Source organism: Gymnoscopelus microlampas (genome assembly GCF_963454915.1).
Source record: "Gymnoscopelus microlampas genome assembly, chromosome: 11".
In the NCBI taxonomy this organism is placed as follows: Eukaryota; Metazoa; Chordata; class Actinopteri; order Myctophiformes; family Myctophidae; genus Gymnoscopelus; species Gymnoscopelus microlampas.
The window spans coordinates 54,597,688-54,615,187 of NC_139948.1; the positions used below are offsets into that span (position 1 = coordinate 54,597,688).

Below are 17,500 nucleotides of genomic sequence, written 5' to 3' on the forward strand. Positions count from 1 at the left end.
ACGCTTTTATCCAAAGAGACTTACAATAAGTGTATTCAACATAGGTAGGGAATGAAAACTACTAATCACCAGAAGTCTGAAGTGCATTTTCTGCAAAAAACAAGCAACCAAGAGTATACCTAGAGCTAAGGTAAAAGTGCAATATATCAGCTACCTACTGTCTTAAACAGATGAGACAAAGTAATAAAATCAAATGAGCACGAGCTAATACAAAAAGTGTATCGACTAAACAAGATCCAATAAAACAATACAACAATAAAACAAGAGTTCGTACAACTAGTTAACAACAAGTAGGCCAGGCAAAGAGGAAGGGTAGTGTTTCCTGAAGAGGTGGGTTTTCAGCCTGCGGTGAAAGATGGGCAGTGACTCTGCTGTCCTGACATCAGTGTCTCTGCTGTCCTGACATCAGTGACTCTGCTGTCCTGACATCAGTGACTCTGCTGTCCTGACATCAGTGTCTCTGCTGTCCTGACATCAGTGACTCTGCTGTCCTGACATCGGTGTCTCTACTGTCCTGACATCAGTGACTCTGCTGTCCTGACATCAGTGTCTCTGCTGTCCTGACATCAGTGACTCTGCTGTCCTGACATCAGTGTCTCTACTGTCCTGACATCAGTGTCTCTGCTGTCCTGACATCAGTGACTCTGCTGTCCTGACATCAGTGACTCTGCTGTCCTGACATCAGTGTCTCTGCTGTCCTGACATCAGTGTCTCTGCTGTCCTGACATCAGTGACTCTGCTGTCCTGACATCAGTGGGGAGTTCATTCCACCACTGTGGGGCCAAAACAGAAAAAAGTCGTGACCGTGTGGATCGACCAGAAGGACCGTTGAGTGGCGAGGGAGTCAGTCGCCCCGAGGTGGCAGACCGAAGTGGTCGGGCAGGGGTGTAGGCATCGACCATAGCCCGGAGGTAAGAAGGAGCTGTTCCTTTCACTGCTCTATAGGCTAGCACCAGGGTTTTGAACTGGATGCGAGCTGCTACGGGGAGCCAGTGTAGAGAACGGAGAAGGATAGTTGTGTGGGAGAACTTGGGGCGGTTGAACACCAGACGAGACGCAGCTTTCTGAACAAGCTCCAGAGGTCTGATGGCAGATGCCGGAGCACCAGCCAGGAGGGAGTTGCAGTAGTCCAGGCGGGAGATGACAAGAGCCTGGATGAGCACCTGGGCTGCCTTCTCCATAAGGAATGGGCGAATCCTCCTGATGTTGTAGAGGAGGAATCTGCAGGACCGTGTCACCGATGCAATGTTTGCCGAGAACGACAGTTGATCGTCCAGGGTCACACCCAGATTCTTCGCAGTCACCACAGCATTATCAATGGTGATGGCCATGTCTCGGTGTGGACAGCCCTTCCCCGGCAGAAACATCAAATCACACGCTGTCATGGAGACCATGTACTGTATGTCCACAGATAGAAAGCCCATTCATTTTCCCCGTAGAGATTTCAGAAAATATTGATATGAATGATTCTGAGCCTGGAACCTCCTGGTGAATCATGAATACATTTTAATTAGATTAGATACTATATTTAATAAAGACCCTTTTTTACGGCACTTAAATGATGTTGGGGTCCCCAGACGATTAGCTTAATGTTCCACATTGTTTTAAACCAACATACAGTATAAATGTACACAGGGTATCTGACCATTTATAAAGTCACAATTTAAGGACTTTTTAGACCTTTTTAACTCATTGAGTGCCATTGACGTGTTTCACGTGTTTTACCGCTATGGTGCAACATGCCAATGACGTGTTTGATGTGTTTTTGAATTAAAAAAAAAAAAAAAAAAAAAACGTTCAGAACCCAAGATATCATCATCTGAAGATCTGCAGCTTCATCCATTCCTTGTTTAACTTAGAACTGAAAAAGGATGTATCTCGCTTCCTAAGCACTTTGTTTTTACTTACTTAAAAAACATTAGTTAATACAGATAAAACAATAAGACCATTAAGTTTATATAATTAATAATTACATTTAAATCACTGTTTGGATCTATTATGTTACACAATACACATAGATCAATACGTGTGTGTGTGTGTGTGTGTGTGTGTGTGTGTGTGTGTGTGTGTGTGTGTGTGTGTGTGTGTGTGTTGTTGTATTTCCCAGCAGCCCTTGCAGCAGCACTTAGCGGGATTCTCGTCGTCGTTGGCAACGGGCGTGGCGCCGCACAGACCTCTGGGAAGAGCGCGCTCGTCTCCCACGGCAACCACTGTCAAACATCTGTTCACCACAGGTAGAGAGACACCCGCTTACTGCAGAGAGAGAGACTATGTTCACCACAGGTAGAGAGACACCCGCTTACTGCACAGAGAGAGAGACTATGTTCACCACAGGTAGAGAGACACCCGCTTACTGCAGAGAGAGAGACTATGTTCACCACAGGTAGAGAGACACCCGCTTACTGCACAGAGAGAGAGAGAGACTATGTTCACCACAGGTAGAGAGACACCCGCTTACTGCAGAGAGAGAGACTATGTTCACCACAGGTAGAGAGACACCCGCTTACTGCAGAGAGAGAGAGACTATGTTCACCACAGGTAGAGAGACACCCGCTTACTGCAGAGAGAGAGAGAGACTATGTTCACCACAGGTAGAGAGACACCCGCTTACTGCACAGAGAGAGAGACTATGTTCACCACAGGTAGAGAGACACCCGCTTACTGCAGAGAGAGAGACTATGTTCACCACAGGTAGAGAGACACCCGCTTACTGCAGAGAGAGAGACTATGTTCACCACAGGTAGAGAGACACCCGCTTACTGCAGAGAAAGAGAGAGACTATGTTCACCACAGGTAGAGAGACACCCGCTTACTGCAGAGAGAGAGAGAGAGACTATGTTCACCACAGGTAGAGAGACACCCGCTTACTGCAGAGAGAGAGAGAGACTATGTTCACCACAGGTAGAGAGACACCCGCTTACTGCAGAGAGAGAGACTATGTTCACCACAGGTAGAGAGACACCCGCTTACTGCAGAGAAAGAGAGAGACTATGTTCACCACAGGTAGAGAGACACCCGCTTACTGCAGAGAGAGAGAGAGACTATGTTCACCACAGGTAGAGAGACACCCCCTTACTGCAGAGAGAGAGAGACTATGTTCACCACAGGTAGAGAGACACCCGCTTACTGCAGAGAGAGAGAGACTATGTTCACCACAGGTAGAGAGACACCCGCTTACTGCAGAGAGAGAGAGAGAGACTATGTTCACCACAGGTAGAGAGACACCCGCTTACTGCAGAGAGAGAGAGACTATGTTCACCACAGGTAGAGAGACACCCGCTTACTGCAGAGAGAGAGAGACTATGTTCACCACAGGTAGAGAGACACCCGCTTACTGCAGAGAGAGAGAGACTATGTTCACCACAGGTAGAGAGACACCCGCTTACTGCAGAGAGAGAGACTATGTTCACCACAGGTAGAGAGACACCCGCTTACTGCAGAGAAAGAGAGAGACTATGTTCACCACAGGTAGAGAGACACCCGCTTACTGCAGAGAAAGAGAGAGACTATGTTCACCACAGGTAGAGAGACACCCGCTTACTGCAGAGAGAGAGAGAGACTATGTTCACCACAGGTAGAGAGACACCCGCTTACTGCAGAGAGAGAGAGAGACTATGTTCACCACAGGTAGAGAGACACCCGCTTACTGCAGAGAAAGAGAGAGACTATGTTCACCACAGGTAGAGAGACACCCGCTTACTGCAGAGAGAGAGAGAGACTATGTTCACCACAGGTAGAGAGACACCCGCTTACTGCACAGAGAGAGAGAGAGACTATGTTCACCACAGGTAGAGAGACACCCGCTTACTGCAGAGAGAGAGAGAGACTATGTTCACCACAGGTAGAGAGACACCCGCTTACTGCAGAGAGAGAGAGAGACTATGTTCACCACAGGTAGAGAGACACCCGCTTACTGCACAGAGAGAGAGAGAGACTATGTTCACCACAGGTAGAGAGACACCCGCTTACTGCACAGAGAGAGAGAGAGACTATGTTCACCACAGGTAGAGAGACACCCGCTTACTAGAGAGAGAGAGAGAGAGAGAGAGAGAGAGAGAGAGAGAGAGAGAGAGAGAGACTATGTTCACCACAGGTAGAGAGACACCCCCTTACTAGAGAGAGAGAGAGAGAGAGAGAGAGAGAGAGAGAGAGAGAGAAATTCCAATACCAAAAATCTCGGCCACTCGCTCACTCCCACTCGGTCACTCCGACTTCGAACCGGAAGTAGTCAGGGTCCAATTGTTCATGTGCTTCTTGGAGGAGGCGAGTGGAGGAGGCGAGTGGAGGAGGCGAGTGGAGGAGGCGAGGAGGCTCTCCACTTCCGCATAGAGCGAGTGTACATCAATTGTACGCTCGACCGCTCTCCACAGCTGCGGCAGACTTCCGCATCACGTGTACACTTCTTTTTGTTTTTTTTCCCTTCTCCCGTGATGTATACATGGTCCTCCTCCACATGTGGCCACACAAACAATGCTTGAAACCCGAAACCATGCCGAAAACACCGGCCCCATTTTTTTCGCGGGCCGAGGCCGCCGGATTAGACCTGGGGCGAAGGTGTTTTAGGACGAGAGGTGCGCGAGCAGCGCAATGGAGAAGAAGGACCCGCCGATATTTCCTTTTGGCTTGTTATTGTTTGATGCCGAAGCAATCATGACTGATACACATGGAAGAAGACCCTTCACAGCTAATAGGGAATTTTACATTTTAAGAATCTGTTCATATTTGAATGAGTATGGCTGTAGTTAAATGTGAAGCTGTTTCTGCTATAAATATGCATCCACCGTTCTGCGCGCCCCTCGGCTGCGACGTTTCCTTTTTGACACACATCTACACTTCATGGAGTACATTTTTGTACTGGGGTTCTGGGGACTGTACGAGCAAAAAGAGGGACAGGTCAGGATTCAATTCATAAATGTAAGTTTGCTCATCCTGGCGCTTCATTCACTATTTCAGGAATAAATGGCTTTGCAAAACAATGTTAACTATAAAGATAACGATGTGGCCATCCATCCACATTGATGAATTGTCTATTCTTATATTCTGTATAATTCTATACCTGCATATTATTCTATGCATGTATATTTCCATCCACGGCTCTGGTCTAGCTGTGTGAGATGTCATAAGTGATCGCGGAATTTGCCGTGGCTTTGAAATGACGCTGAGTGTGTTCTGATCCTTTGAGGGAAACCGCTCGACCACTCGTCCTCGCAAATAATCCTCAGCTCCTGGCAGGGGCGGGGCTTAGACGCGAGTGGAGGAAGCGAGGAGAGTGAGCGAGTGACCGAGCTTTGGGGAATGGAATTCAGCTTTAGAGACATAGAGTCCAGCTGAAGTGTATGACAGTGTGTATTATGTGTGTGTATTTCCAGGTGTTGTGTATGACAGTGTGTGTACATAAATGTGTGTATTTCCAGGTGTTGTGTATGACAGCCTGATGATGAAACACCAGTGCGTGTGTGGCGACGCCCACATCCACCCCGAGCATGCTGGGAGGATCCAGAGCATCTGGTCCCGCCTCCAGGAGACGGGGCTGCTGGCACGCTGCGAGGTATGACATCATCACACTTCCTGCTGTGACATCACACTTCCTGCTATGACATCACTCCGGGGCCCTCTATGGGTGCATCCACACATGAGCTGCAAGTTGACGCTATAGAGTCTCAAGCCCTCGTTCCGGTTCCATTTCTGGCCGGGATATGCGCTTCAGACGCGCGCCGGGGCGGTCTTCCCGGTTTTTAGGGGCGCCAGCCGCTCCATACCTGACTTTGTCGGGGCGGCAGTGGCTCAGGGGTAGAGTGGCCGGGTAGAGTGAACTGGAAAACTGCAAGGTTCCCAGTTCGATCCCGGGCTGGGGGCGCTCCCCTAGAGTTAGTGTCGAAGTGTCCTTGAGCAAGACGCTGAACCCCTAATTGCTCCCGATGAGCAGGTTGGTGCCTTGCATGGTTTCCTCCGCCATCGGTGTATGAATGTGTGTGTGAATGGGTTAATGGCACAATCAATGTAAAGCGCTTTGGATAGAAGCGCTATATAAATGCACCATTTACCATTTATTGTCCGTGTGCGTCAACGTTCTTTTATCAAAGAACAAAAAAAGCAATATTATCATTTGCATAAAGTAGTCGGCTACAACCATTACAATCATAATCATTTAAAGTTTATATCATGATCTGACTGTGTGGTTTAAACAGCATGCTCTGCTGCTGCTGTGCGCTGCAGTTATAGAATAGCCTATTCGTTGTACGATGGTGTCGCGCGTTGAAAATATCAGAGCTGCAAGCTCACAGCACGTCGCAACGCGCCGCGTTGTGAGCTTGTATGTCTGCTATTTTTGATACGCCACAACACAGCTGTGTCTCCTCCTGATCAGTGCTGAGTAGGGTGGTTCGCTCGGTGTTGATAAACAGAACCGGGATTTTTTGAGGTGATAGAATCTGAACCAAGCCGAACCCAATTGTCGATAAAGGGACTCGAACATGTGTGGGTCGTGGATATTATGCAACACAGTGACTGTCTGTCTGCAATGGATAAAGTGGTGAAAGCTGGTGACACTGATTGCAGCAGGCAAGTAATCAACCTCGCGCAACTACTACTTTAGCATATCAAGGTTGAATGAGAATCAATGTAAAGCCCAACATAGATATTCATTTGTTCATACTGTTAGTCAGGGGATATTAGCAGAATATTTTCCAATCTTGGAATAAATTCCTTACCAAAATAAATCTTCACCAATGTGTTTGTAAAGGTGTCTAGTAACACATCTCACAAAGACTGAAATGCACTTTCCCAACTCAAAATGTAATGCTGTTTTAAGTAGCATGTGAGGTGTTAAACTAGGGTGTTTTTATGATTCTGAATCCATTGCAAGCATTTGTTTTGCACCAAAACCACTCCTTGGGCTAAAAACGGCCATAGCCATCAGAATTAAATTTAGATTTTGTTTTAGATTGTTTTTTTAACCAAGGTTATGGTGGTACCCCAACTTTCAGGAGCTGTCAAAAATTCTCCTAGTTAAAGTGCATTTCAGTCTTTGTGAGGTGTGTTACCTTTACAAACACATTGGTGAAGATTTTTTTTGGTAAGGAATTTATTCCAAGATTGTTTTAATATCCCCTGACTATGTGCGACGCTGTCGCGCAGGGAAAGGCTCTGGCACAGGGTAACCGGAGAACTCGGCCCAAAACACCCTCGCCCCCATTTTTCAGGCGGACCAGCGGTTCCTGTATTCTTGTATTTGTTTTACTGAGGATAAGGTTAGAAATAGGTTTAGGATTAGGTATAGTTTTACTGAGGTTAAGATTAGGAATAAGGTTAGGTTTAGACATAGTTTACTGATATGTTTAGGAATACCAGGCGAATACCGCCGGATTTTCCCCGGGGCGACTGTGTTTTGGGGCGAGCGGGCGTTTTCATAGTTTTGGTATTCGTTGTGCAGCAGTTCACTCATGCCCACTTTATTCATTTCATTTTTGGCAAGCGACATCTCTGCATGATATAGTAGATCAGGAATCTACTATTCAAGGACCCCAACGGAAACAAGTCCGCAAGGACTTTTTTGGTCGGACCTTTTAGACAAAAGTATTATAAATGTAACTGTGTTGTTTTACATTCTTTTGCCTAATAAAAAAATCAATCAATCATATAATTTAGTTATCTATACAAACAGGAACAGATTGTAGCTGTGATAAAGTGTAAAGAAGCGCAGCTCTAACGTAACGAGGTGTAATGATCAGTTGGTTGGAGCATGTATGCAGTGAATGCAAACACGCATGTGACGTTAATTATAATATGGCCGTTAAATGTATTCTTTGGCCGGTAAAATATAATGCTGCCCAAAAAACGGAAACCCTGAACGATACGTGACACATTTAACCCATTCAATCCTGGAAGGCATCTGCGTCATTCTAGATTTTATATGGGTATATAAAACTGCCCACAAAAAGTTCAGAAACGTAACTTCGGTCGATTATTTCTCCGCTTCAATAATACCTATTGGTATCGTGTTTTATATCATTTTTATCGTTGATTAGTCACCTTTACAGCGAGGTACAGTTTGTAAGGATCGGGCATTCATGGAATGAGCAACACAGCTAAACGTGTGGGTAATGCCCCCCCCCCCCCCCCAAAAAAAAAGCCAAAATCCCCCAATATGCTTCTGTTGGTAATGGCTCTGTGTTTTAGTGACCTGCTGAGAGGTGTGTGACCGTGGTACCGTTGTGCAAATCTTGCCTGTAAAGCCGGTAGAAAATAAATAAAAGAAAACCTATGGTTCTTCAGTGAAGTGAGGGTGAGAAACCGGTCTTCTTGGGTTTTCTTCCTTTGTCTTCACCAGTCTCACAGAACTTGGTCCTAAGTTTGGAAATGAACCTAATAGTGCTGTCACTCTGCACTGACACTGTTTCTGCTTCTCTTTTTTCTCTCCCTTCATTTGTGTGTGTGTGTGTGTGTGTCTGTCTGTCTGTCTGTCTGTCTGTCTGTCTGTCTGTCTGTCTGTCTGTCTGTCTGTCTGTCTGTCTGTGTGTGTGTGTGTGTGTGTGTGTGTGTGTGTGTGTGTGTGTGTGTGTGTGTGTGTGTGTGTGTGTGTGTGTGTGTGTGTGTGTGTGTGTGTGTAGAGGATCTCAGGGCGTAAGGCCAGTCTGGATGAGATCCAGACGGTTCACTCAGAGCTTCACACGCTGATGTTTGGAACCAGCCCTCTGAACCGCCACAAACTGGACCACAAGAAGATCCTGGGTACGTGTGTGCGACTGTGTGTGCGTGTGTCTGTGTGTGTGTGTGTGCCTGTGTGTGCGTGCATGTTGTGAGCTTGTAGATCGTCTATTTGAACTATTTTAAAAGGTTTTTCAAAATAGTAAAACATGACAAAATAAGTTTAGGGATAAGGCCCTTAACTCTTTGACTGCCGTCGACGCGTTTTCGAGTCAATTGCTACTTGGTCCACTTGGCCGTCGACGCGTTAGACACGCTGATAGCTTTTTCATTGTTTAACCCATTGAGACCTGAAGCCGATTCTACATGTCTCCTAAATCTCAACAGTGTTCTTAAAAATGTATGTTTCTATATCAGTGGTGCTCAATCTTTTTCATGTCAAGGACCCCCAAAATGATATGTATTTGGCCGTCAAAATATTTTATTCCAGGGACCCCCAGAAGCACTTTGAGATTTCTTGTAAATGTAAAGTGCGTTATAAATAAAATCCATTATTATTATTATTATTATTATTAAAGATTTGAGTTAAAAATGTTCGCTTTAGAAAAATATTTCAAAGATTTGCACACATTTTCACGATTTTTCAAAAATAGCAGATCTACAAGCTCATAGCGCGGCACTCTATATCTGCTATTTTAGAATAGCCCAAAGTGTAAAATAATGCTTTTTAGCTCAAATCTAAAGATGACACAGTTCCAGGTCTTAATGGGTTAATGGGTGATCGCTCTGTTCTGTGTATCTTCCACCTTCACTTCCTCTTTTTGTTCACTTCACACTCTCAAAGAGTGAATGCCTGATGTATAGTTATAGTAGAGGCTATAGTATGGTTGCAGGCTGGTGTCACAAACACACCGAACAATAGCCGATCTCCAAGCTCACAACGCGTTACGGTCGCAACGCGTTGTGAGCTTAGATATCGGCTATTGTTCTGGCTTTAGGACCAAACATTGAACAGACATCTCTGACATTTAGGCTTCAGGCGTAAAAGGTTAAAGAGCCTTTCATTAAATGTCCATATATAGTGTGATGACCTCATCGTCACGGTGACCTCTAACCTTTGCTCTGATTGGCTCTTTCCAGGTCCAATCAGTCAGACGATGTTCGCTGTGCTTCCCTGTGGAGGAATAGGGGTAAGACCTGTCTGCCTGTCTGCCTGTCTGTCTGCCTGTCTGTCTGTCTGTCTGTCTGTCTGTCTCTCTGCCTGCCTGCCTGCCTGTCTGTCTGTCTGTCTGTCTGTCTGTCTGTCTGTCTGTCTGTCTGTCTGTCTGTCTGTCTGTCTGTCTGTCTGCCTCTCTTTCCGTCTGTTTGTCTGTCTTTTCCAGCAAAGGCTTCATTATGCTATTGTGTGTGTGTGTGTGTGTGTGTGTGTGTGTGTGTGTGTGTGTGTGTGTGTGTGTGTGTGTGTGTGTGTGTGTGTGTGTGTGTGTGTGTGTGTGTGTGTGTGTGTGTGTGTGTGTGTGTGTGTGCAGGTGGACAGTGACACAACAGTGTGTAACTGTCATGTCTCTTGCCACGACAAATAACGAGGGAGGGAGACCAACGGAAAGTATGTTTAACTAGAAAAAGTGCTCCTCGGAGCACAGGTCTCCGCCAGGTCACGTCGTTATTGTGGCCTCCTGGTGGCGCTATAATAGGACAATGTGAAAAGGGTGGCATTTCTTCCTCGGCCTAGTGGGAATGTGCGTGCATTCATGATTTGAGGCATTTTGTTGCAAAAATGTGTTTTGCTAAATTAGACCTGCTGGTGGCGCTATAACAGGCCAATGTGAAAAGGGTGGCATTTCTTCCTTGGCCTAGTGGGAATGTGCGTGCAAATTTTCACGGAAATCCCGGGTGCAGTACGTTAGTCCGACAGCGCATTCCTCCGACAGCGCAGCGCTCCGACGTTTCCAATACTAAACCCGAACCAAACCCGCACCCTAACCCTAACCGCACGCGGATGCCACATAGTCGGAGAAAAGGTCTGTCGGATTAACGCATGCCTCCCGGAAATCCCACGCTGCGTTCATGATTTGAGACATTTTGTTCAAAACGGACCAATCCTGCCAACTTTGGAAGCCAACCTTAGTCAATCAGGATGGAATATGAAATATCGGACATATCCGCCTTGATCACATGACTATAGAGATACCGTGTACCGGTTTGCGTGATATTTGGATAAAATCTGTAGGAGTAATATCCAAAAATGTGTTTTGCACAAATCGGCCTCCTGGTGGCGCTATAACAGGCCCATGTGAAAAATTTGGGGCAGAGGTTCTGCTGTGGCATCGAGGGAGTGTGTGTGTGCAGTTTCACAGCGACCAGGGCAACGGTGGCGGAGATTAGCTGTTAACAGACAGAAGGACGGACACACACACACACACACGGACAGACGGACGGACGGAGGGTAAAACATACTCTCTCGCCATGCCTTCGGCCTGGCGGAGACAATAAATAATAAACGCTAACAAAGGCACAACCTGAAGCTAAAGTAACATGATAGAAGTAAGGATCCTATGAGCTGTGGAGTCAGTCATAAGTCAGTGTCAGTGAGTATGAGAGAAACATAGTGTAGTGGATGGACAGAATAATCAAACATAACAGAACAGAAGCATGTAGAGCAGAGTAGAGCTGAGACAGCAGTCCTCTCTCCTCTGGATCTCCTCACAGACTAAAGGTTGTTACACACCGGGGCGATTTTTTCGTGCGAATAATGCGTTTTTTTTTTAAAACCTTATAAAGTCAATGGCTCCGTACATGGAGCGAAAAAGCGAAGCGAAAAAGCGTCTTTTAATTATTCGGAACGAGTCCGAATTTTGCGTATATTCGCATATTCGCCCGGTGTGTAACCACCTTAAGCATGGACAATGAGACATTAGTACTTTGATGATGGAGAGGGCCACTACCTACAGTGTGTACAGTATTTACTGTTAGTAAGACAGTAATCTCTCAAGAACAGATTCTGCTCTGCGTTTGAATCTGTCGGGGGGGGGGGGGGGGGGAATGAATGAATGAACACAGGCGGGCGCGTGTGTGTGAGTGTGTGAGAGAGAGAGAGGGGAGTGTGCGTGTGTGTGTGTGGTCCGAGGCGATCGGGGGAAGCTATTTCTTATTGGCTTTTCATGTCTTTGGTCGTATTCTGGTTCGTCTTCATGTCGTAAAATCTGGGCGTTTTGTGAATATTTAAGGGCGTGTTATTTAAATGACGCTCGTTTTCAGACGTGACATTTATCAAAGCTCTGACCTGATATACGCTAGGATCAGCTGTGTAGGATGCGTTGATAAATGTGACTTCCACGTTGGTGTACGGCCCAATATATGGAAAAATATACGCCGGTTTATACGCTGCGTTGATAAATGAGGGCCAGAGTGTGTATATAATAACAGTGTGTACATAATGTATTGTGTATGTAGAGTGTGTAACAGTGTGTATATAATGTGTTGTTTATGTAGGTAGACAGTGACACAGTGTGGAATGAGATCCATTCTTCGGCCTCGGTCAGGATGGCTGTAGGATGTGTCATCGAGCTGACCTTCAAAGTGGCCTCTGGAGAACTAAAGGTAACTACACACACAACACACAACTACACACGACTACACACCCAACAGACAATGCATTATATGTAGAGATGACAACAGACAATGCATTACATGCACACACTACACACTACACACCTTGATTTCGTCGACTAAAACTATGAAGGAAAATGTGGGTGGACTCTCGACTGCCTTTTTCCACTGTGTATATCAGTGGTTCTCAAACTTTTTCATGTCAAGGACCCCCAAATTGACACTTATTAGCCCGCGGACCCCCATTTCAAAAGATAAGCCAGGGACCCCAATAAGAGAAGTTTTTTTTACGGCTCTCTAGCAGTGATTCTCAACCATTTTAATTTCAAGGACCCCCAGTTTAACATGCATTAGGGCTACGGACCCCCATTTAATGGCATTTATACCTCTGGGACCCCAATTCATATTGTAAAATCAATGTTAATTTAACTCTGAGAGTGTACAAATGGAACCAAATGGACCCATAAGGGTCCATTTGGTTCCATTTGTACACTCTCAGAGTTACAGACCCATAAGGGTCCATTTGGTTCCTCAAGTACCCCTGGGGGTCCCCGGACCCCACTTTGAGAACCAACGGTGTTTATCATTCATGATATAATTCAAGAATATAGTCATGTTTTCTACCACCTTATAGTTCGAATTACTGTCCACATACACAGCTATTCCTCCACCCTTATTATTTATGGTTATATAGTTACATTCATATCCAGACATTATTTATGGTTATATTGTTACATTCATATCCAGACATTATTTATGTTTATATAGTTACATTCATATCCAGACATTATTTATGGTTATATAGTTACATTCATATCAGACATTATTTATGGTTATATAGTTACATTCATATCAGACATTATTTATGGTTATATAGTTACATTCATATCCAGACATTATTTATGGTTATGTAGTTACATTCATATCCAGACATTATTTATGGTTATATAGTTACATTCATATCCAGACATTATTTATGGTTATATAGTTACATTCATATCAGACATTATTTATGGTTATGTAGTTACATTCATATCCAGACATTATTTATGGTTATATAGTTACATTCAAATCAGACATTATTTATGGTTATATGGTTACATTCAAATCAGACATTATTTATGGTTATATAGTTACATTCATATCCAGACATTATTTATGTTTATATAGTTACATTCATATCAGACATTATGTATGGTTATATAGTTACATTCATATCAGACATTATGTATGGTTATATAGTTACATTCATATCAGACATTATTTATGGTTATATAGTTACATTCATATCAGACATTATTTATGGTTATATAGTTACATTCATATCCAGACATTATTTATGGTTATGTAGTTACATTCATATCCAGACATTATTTATGGTTATATAGTTACATTCATATCCAGACATTATTTATGGTTATATAGTTACATTCATATCCAGACATTATTTATGGTTATATAGTTACATTCATATCCAGACATTATTTATGGTTATATAGTTACATTCATATCAGACATTATTTATGGTTATGTAGTTACATTCATATCCAGACATTATTTATGGTTATATAGTTACATTCAAATCAGACATTATTTATGGTTATATGGTTACATTCAAATCAGACATTAATTATGGTTATATAGTTACATTCATATCCAGACATTATTTATGTTTATATAGTTACATTCATATCAGACATTATGTATGGTTATATAGTTACATTCATATCAGACATTATGTATGGTTATATAGTTACATTCATATCAGACATTATTTATGGTTATATAGTTACATTCATATCAGACATTATTTATGGTTATGTAGTTACATTCATATCCAGACATTATTTATGGTTATGTTCATGTGTGTAATAGCTGTTTCACCTCAAGCACCAGGTTTAGATCTGCTGCCGTTTAATAGCAGAAACCTCGGCCGATAAGAAGTCGAGTCTCAATCGTCTCACCTTCCTCCACTGTGAGGTTCTTCTTAGGAGGCATCTTTTACGGCAGTATTAACTATAATATTATAATATTAACTATAATATTTTATTACACGGCTTGGTTGAATGCTCGATTCTGATTGGTCAGTCATCGGTCATTATTTCTGGATAATGACCGATGAGCTCTATAACGGACCGCTGTGTAATCAGAGACTCAGAACACCTGCTCATATCAACCTGTGCTGCTTGGTTTGATGCTTTATCCAACATGACAGCCATGTAAACAAACAAACAATGTCATTTACAACTAAACGTTGCTCTCAAGAATGTTTTTGAAAACATTTGAAGTGAGAAATAGACGATGCAATAACCGAGAAGTCATTCTATTTGATCCACTGCGCTTCCTTGTTTATCGTGTCACAACAACGGGGGAATACCAAAATGCTCGCCCCAAAACACAGTCGCCCCGGGGCAAATCCGGCGGTATTACAGGCAAATCGTCAGTAAATAGAATGGGGGGCGAGTGTGTTTTGGGGCGAGTTTTTTTCCATTTCGTCATTTGTTTTTGCGAGGCGAACTTGTCCGCCCAGCCCAATACTTATGGAATACTTTCATTGCCGTAAGCAAGGAAATACTTCGTTTTGCTGTTACTTTTGGGTAAATGTATTTATGTATTTATCAAGTAGCCGTGTAATAAGCGGGATAATGCATGGGGAGGTAGTCATTATTGAAATTTAAAGCCCTTCAGGGCGGTCGGGCTTTAAATGTCAATAATGACTACCTCCCCATGCATTATCCCTTGCATAATATTAACTATAAGCCCAATTCAAAGTGTAGAGCATTGCCTCCCGTTCTGCTGTTGCTGTTTAGCACTTTTACCTCAGCGCTAGGTATACTCTTGGTTGCTTGTTTTTGCAGGAAATGCACTTCAGACTTCTGGTGATTAGTATTTCATTCCCTACTTATTGTAAGTCTCTTTGGATAAAAGTGTCTGCTAAATGACTGTAATGTAATGTAATGTAGTGTAATGTAATGTAATGTAATGTAGTGTAATGTAATGTTGTGATGATTCTTATCCACTCATGATCCTGATGAGTCTGTGAGAGACCAAGCATTACAGGAGAACAACTGTGTGTGTGTGTGTGTGTGTGTGTGTGTGTGTGTGTGTGTGTGTGTGTGTGTGTGTGTGTGTGTGTGTGTGTGTGTGTGTGTGTGTGTGTACTCCAGAATGGCTTTGCGGTGGTCAGACCTCCAGGTCATCACGCTGAAGAGTCCACCGCCATGTGAGTATGAAGCAAAGCATCATGGGTAGAAATATTTACAAGACAGACATACAAAACATCTGCTACCATGACAGACCTACAAAACATCTGCTACCATGACAGACATACAAAACATCTGCTACCATGACAGACCTACAAAACATCTGTTACTATGACAGACATACAAAACATCTGTTACCATGACAGACCTACAAAACATCTGTTACCATGACAGACCTACAAAACATCTGTTACTATGACAGACCTACAAAACATCTGTTACTATGACAGACCTACAAAACATCTGTTACTATGACAGACATACAAAACATCTGTTACCATGACAGACCTACAAAACATCTGCTACCATGACAGACATACAAAACATCTGTTACTATGACAGACCTACAAAACATCTGCTACCATGACAGACCTACAAAACATCTGTTACCATGACAGACATACAAAACATCTGTTACCATGACAGACCTACAAAACATCTGCTACCATGACAGACATACAAAACATCTGTTACCATGACAGACATACAAAACATCTGTTACCATGACAGACCTACAAAACATCTGTTACCATGACAGACCTACAAAACATCTGTTACCATGACAGACCTACAAAACATCTGTTACCATGACAGACCTACAAAACATCTGTTACCATGACAGACCTACAAAACATCTGCTACCATGACAGACATACAAAACATCTGTTACCATGACAGACCTACAAAACATCTGCTACCATGACAGACATACAAAACATCTGTTACTATGACAGACATACAAAACATCTGTTACCATGACAGACATACAAAACATCTGTTACCATGACAGACCTACAAAACATCTGCTACCATGACAGACATACAAAACATCTGTTACTATGACAGACATACAAAACATCTGTTACCATGACAGACCTACAAAACATCTGCTACCATGACAGACATACAAAACATCTGTTACTATGACAGACATACAAAACATCTGTTACCATGACAGACCTACAAAACATCTGCTACCATGACAGACATACAAAACATCTGTTACCATGACAGACCTACAAAACATCTGCTACCATGACAGACATACAAAACATCTGTTACTATGACAGACATACAAAACATCTGTTACCATGACAGACATACAAAACATCTGTTACCATGACAGACCTACAAAACATCTGCTACCATGACAGACATACAAAACATCTGTTACTATGACAGACATACAAAACATCTGTTACCATGACAGACATACAAAACATCTGCTACCATGACAGACATACAAAACATCTGTTACCATGACAGACCTACAAAACATCTGCTACCATGACAGACATACAAAACATCTGTTACTATGACAGACATACAAAACATCTGTTACCATGACAGACATACAAAACATCTGTTACCATGACAGACATACAAAACATCTGTTACTATGACAGACATACAAAACATCTGTTACCATGACAGACATACAAAACATCTGCTACCATGACAGACATACAAAACATCTGTTACTATGACAGACATACAAAACATCTGTTACTATGACAGACATACAAAACATCTGTTACCATGACAGACATACAAAACATCTGTTACTATGACAGACATACAAAACATCTGTTACCATGACAGACATACAAAACATCTGTTACCATGACAGACATACAAAACATCTGTTACCATGACAGACATACAAAACATCTGTTACTATGACAGACATACAAAACATCTGTTACCATGACAGACATACAAAACATCTGTTACCATGACAGACCTACAAAACATCTGTTACCATGACAGACATACAAAACATCTGTTACCATGACAGACATACAAAACATCTGTTACCATGACAGACATACAAAACATCTGTTACCATGACAGACATACAAAACATCTGTTACCATGACAGACATACAAAACATCTGTTACCATGACAGACATACAAAACATCTGTTACCATGACAGACCTACAAAACATCTGTTACCATGACAGACCTACAAAACATCTG

At 43.1% G+C, this 17,500-nt stretch overlaps 1 protein-coding gene across 1 annotated transcript in view; it reads left to right on the top strand.

The window, feature by feature from the left end:
• The window catches only part of hdac5 (histone deacetylase 5), a 108,389-nt gene that overhangs the window by 52,362 nt on the left and 38,527 nt on the right, over positions 1-17,500 (top strand). Inside the window, exons 16-21 of the mRNA XM_084070916.1 lie at positions 2,108-2,234; positions 5,415-5,548; positions 8,610-8,730; positions 9,787-9,836; positions 12,139-12,246; positions 15,423-15,478. Coding sequence (XP_083927042.1) covers positions 2,108-2,234; positions 5,415-5,548; positions 8,610-8,730; positions 9,787-9,836; positions 12,139-12,246; positions 15,423-15,478 — 596 coding nt within the window. The remainder of the gene's footprint in view (positions 1-2,107; positions 2,235-5,414; positions 5,549-8,609; positions 8,731-9,786; positions 9,837-12,138; positions 12,247-15,422; positions 15,479-17,500) is intronic.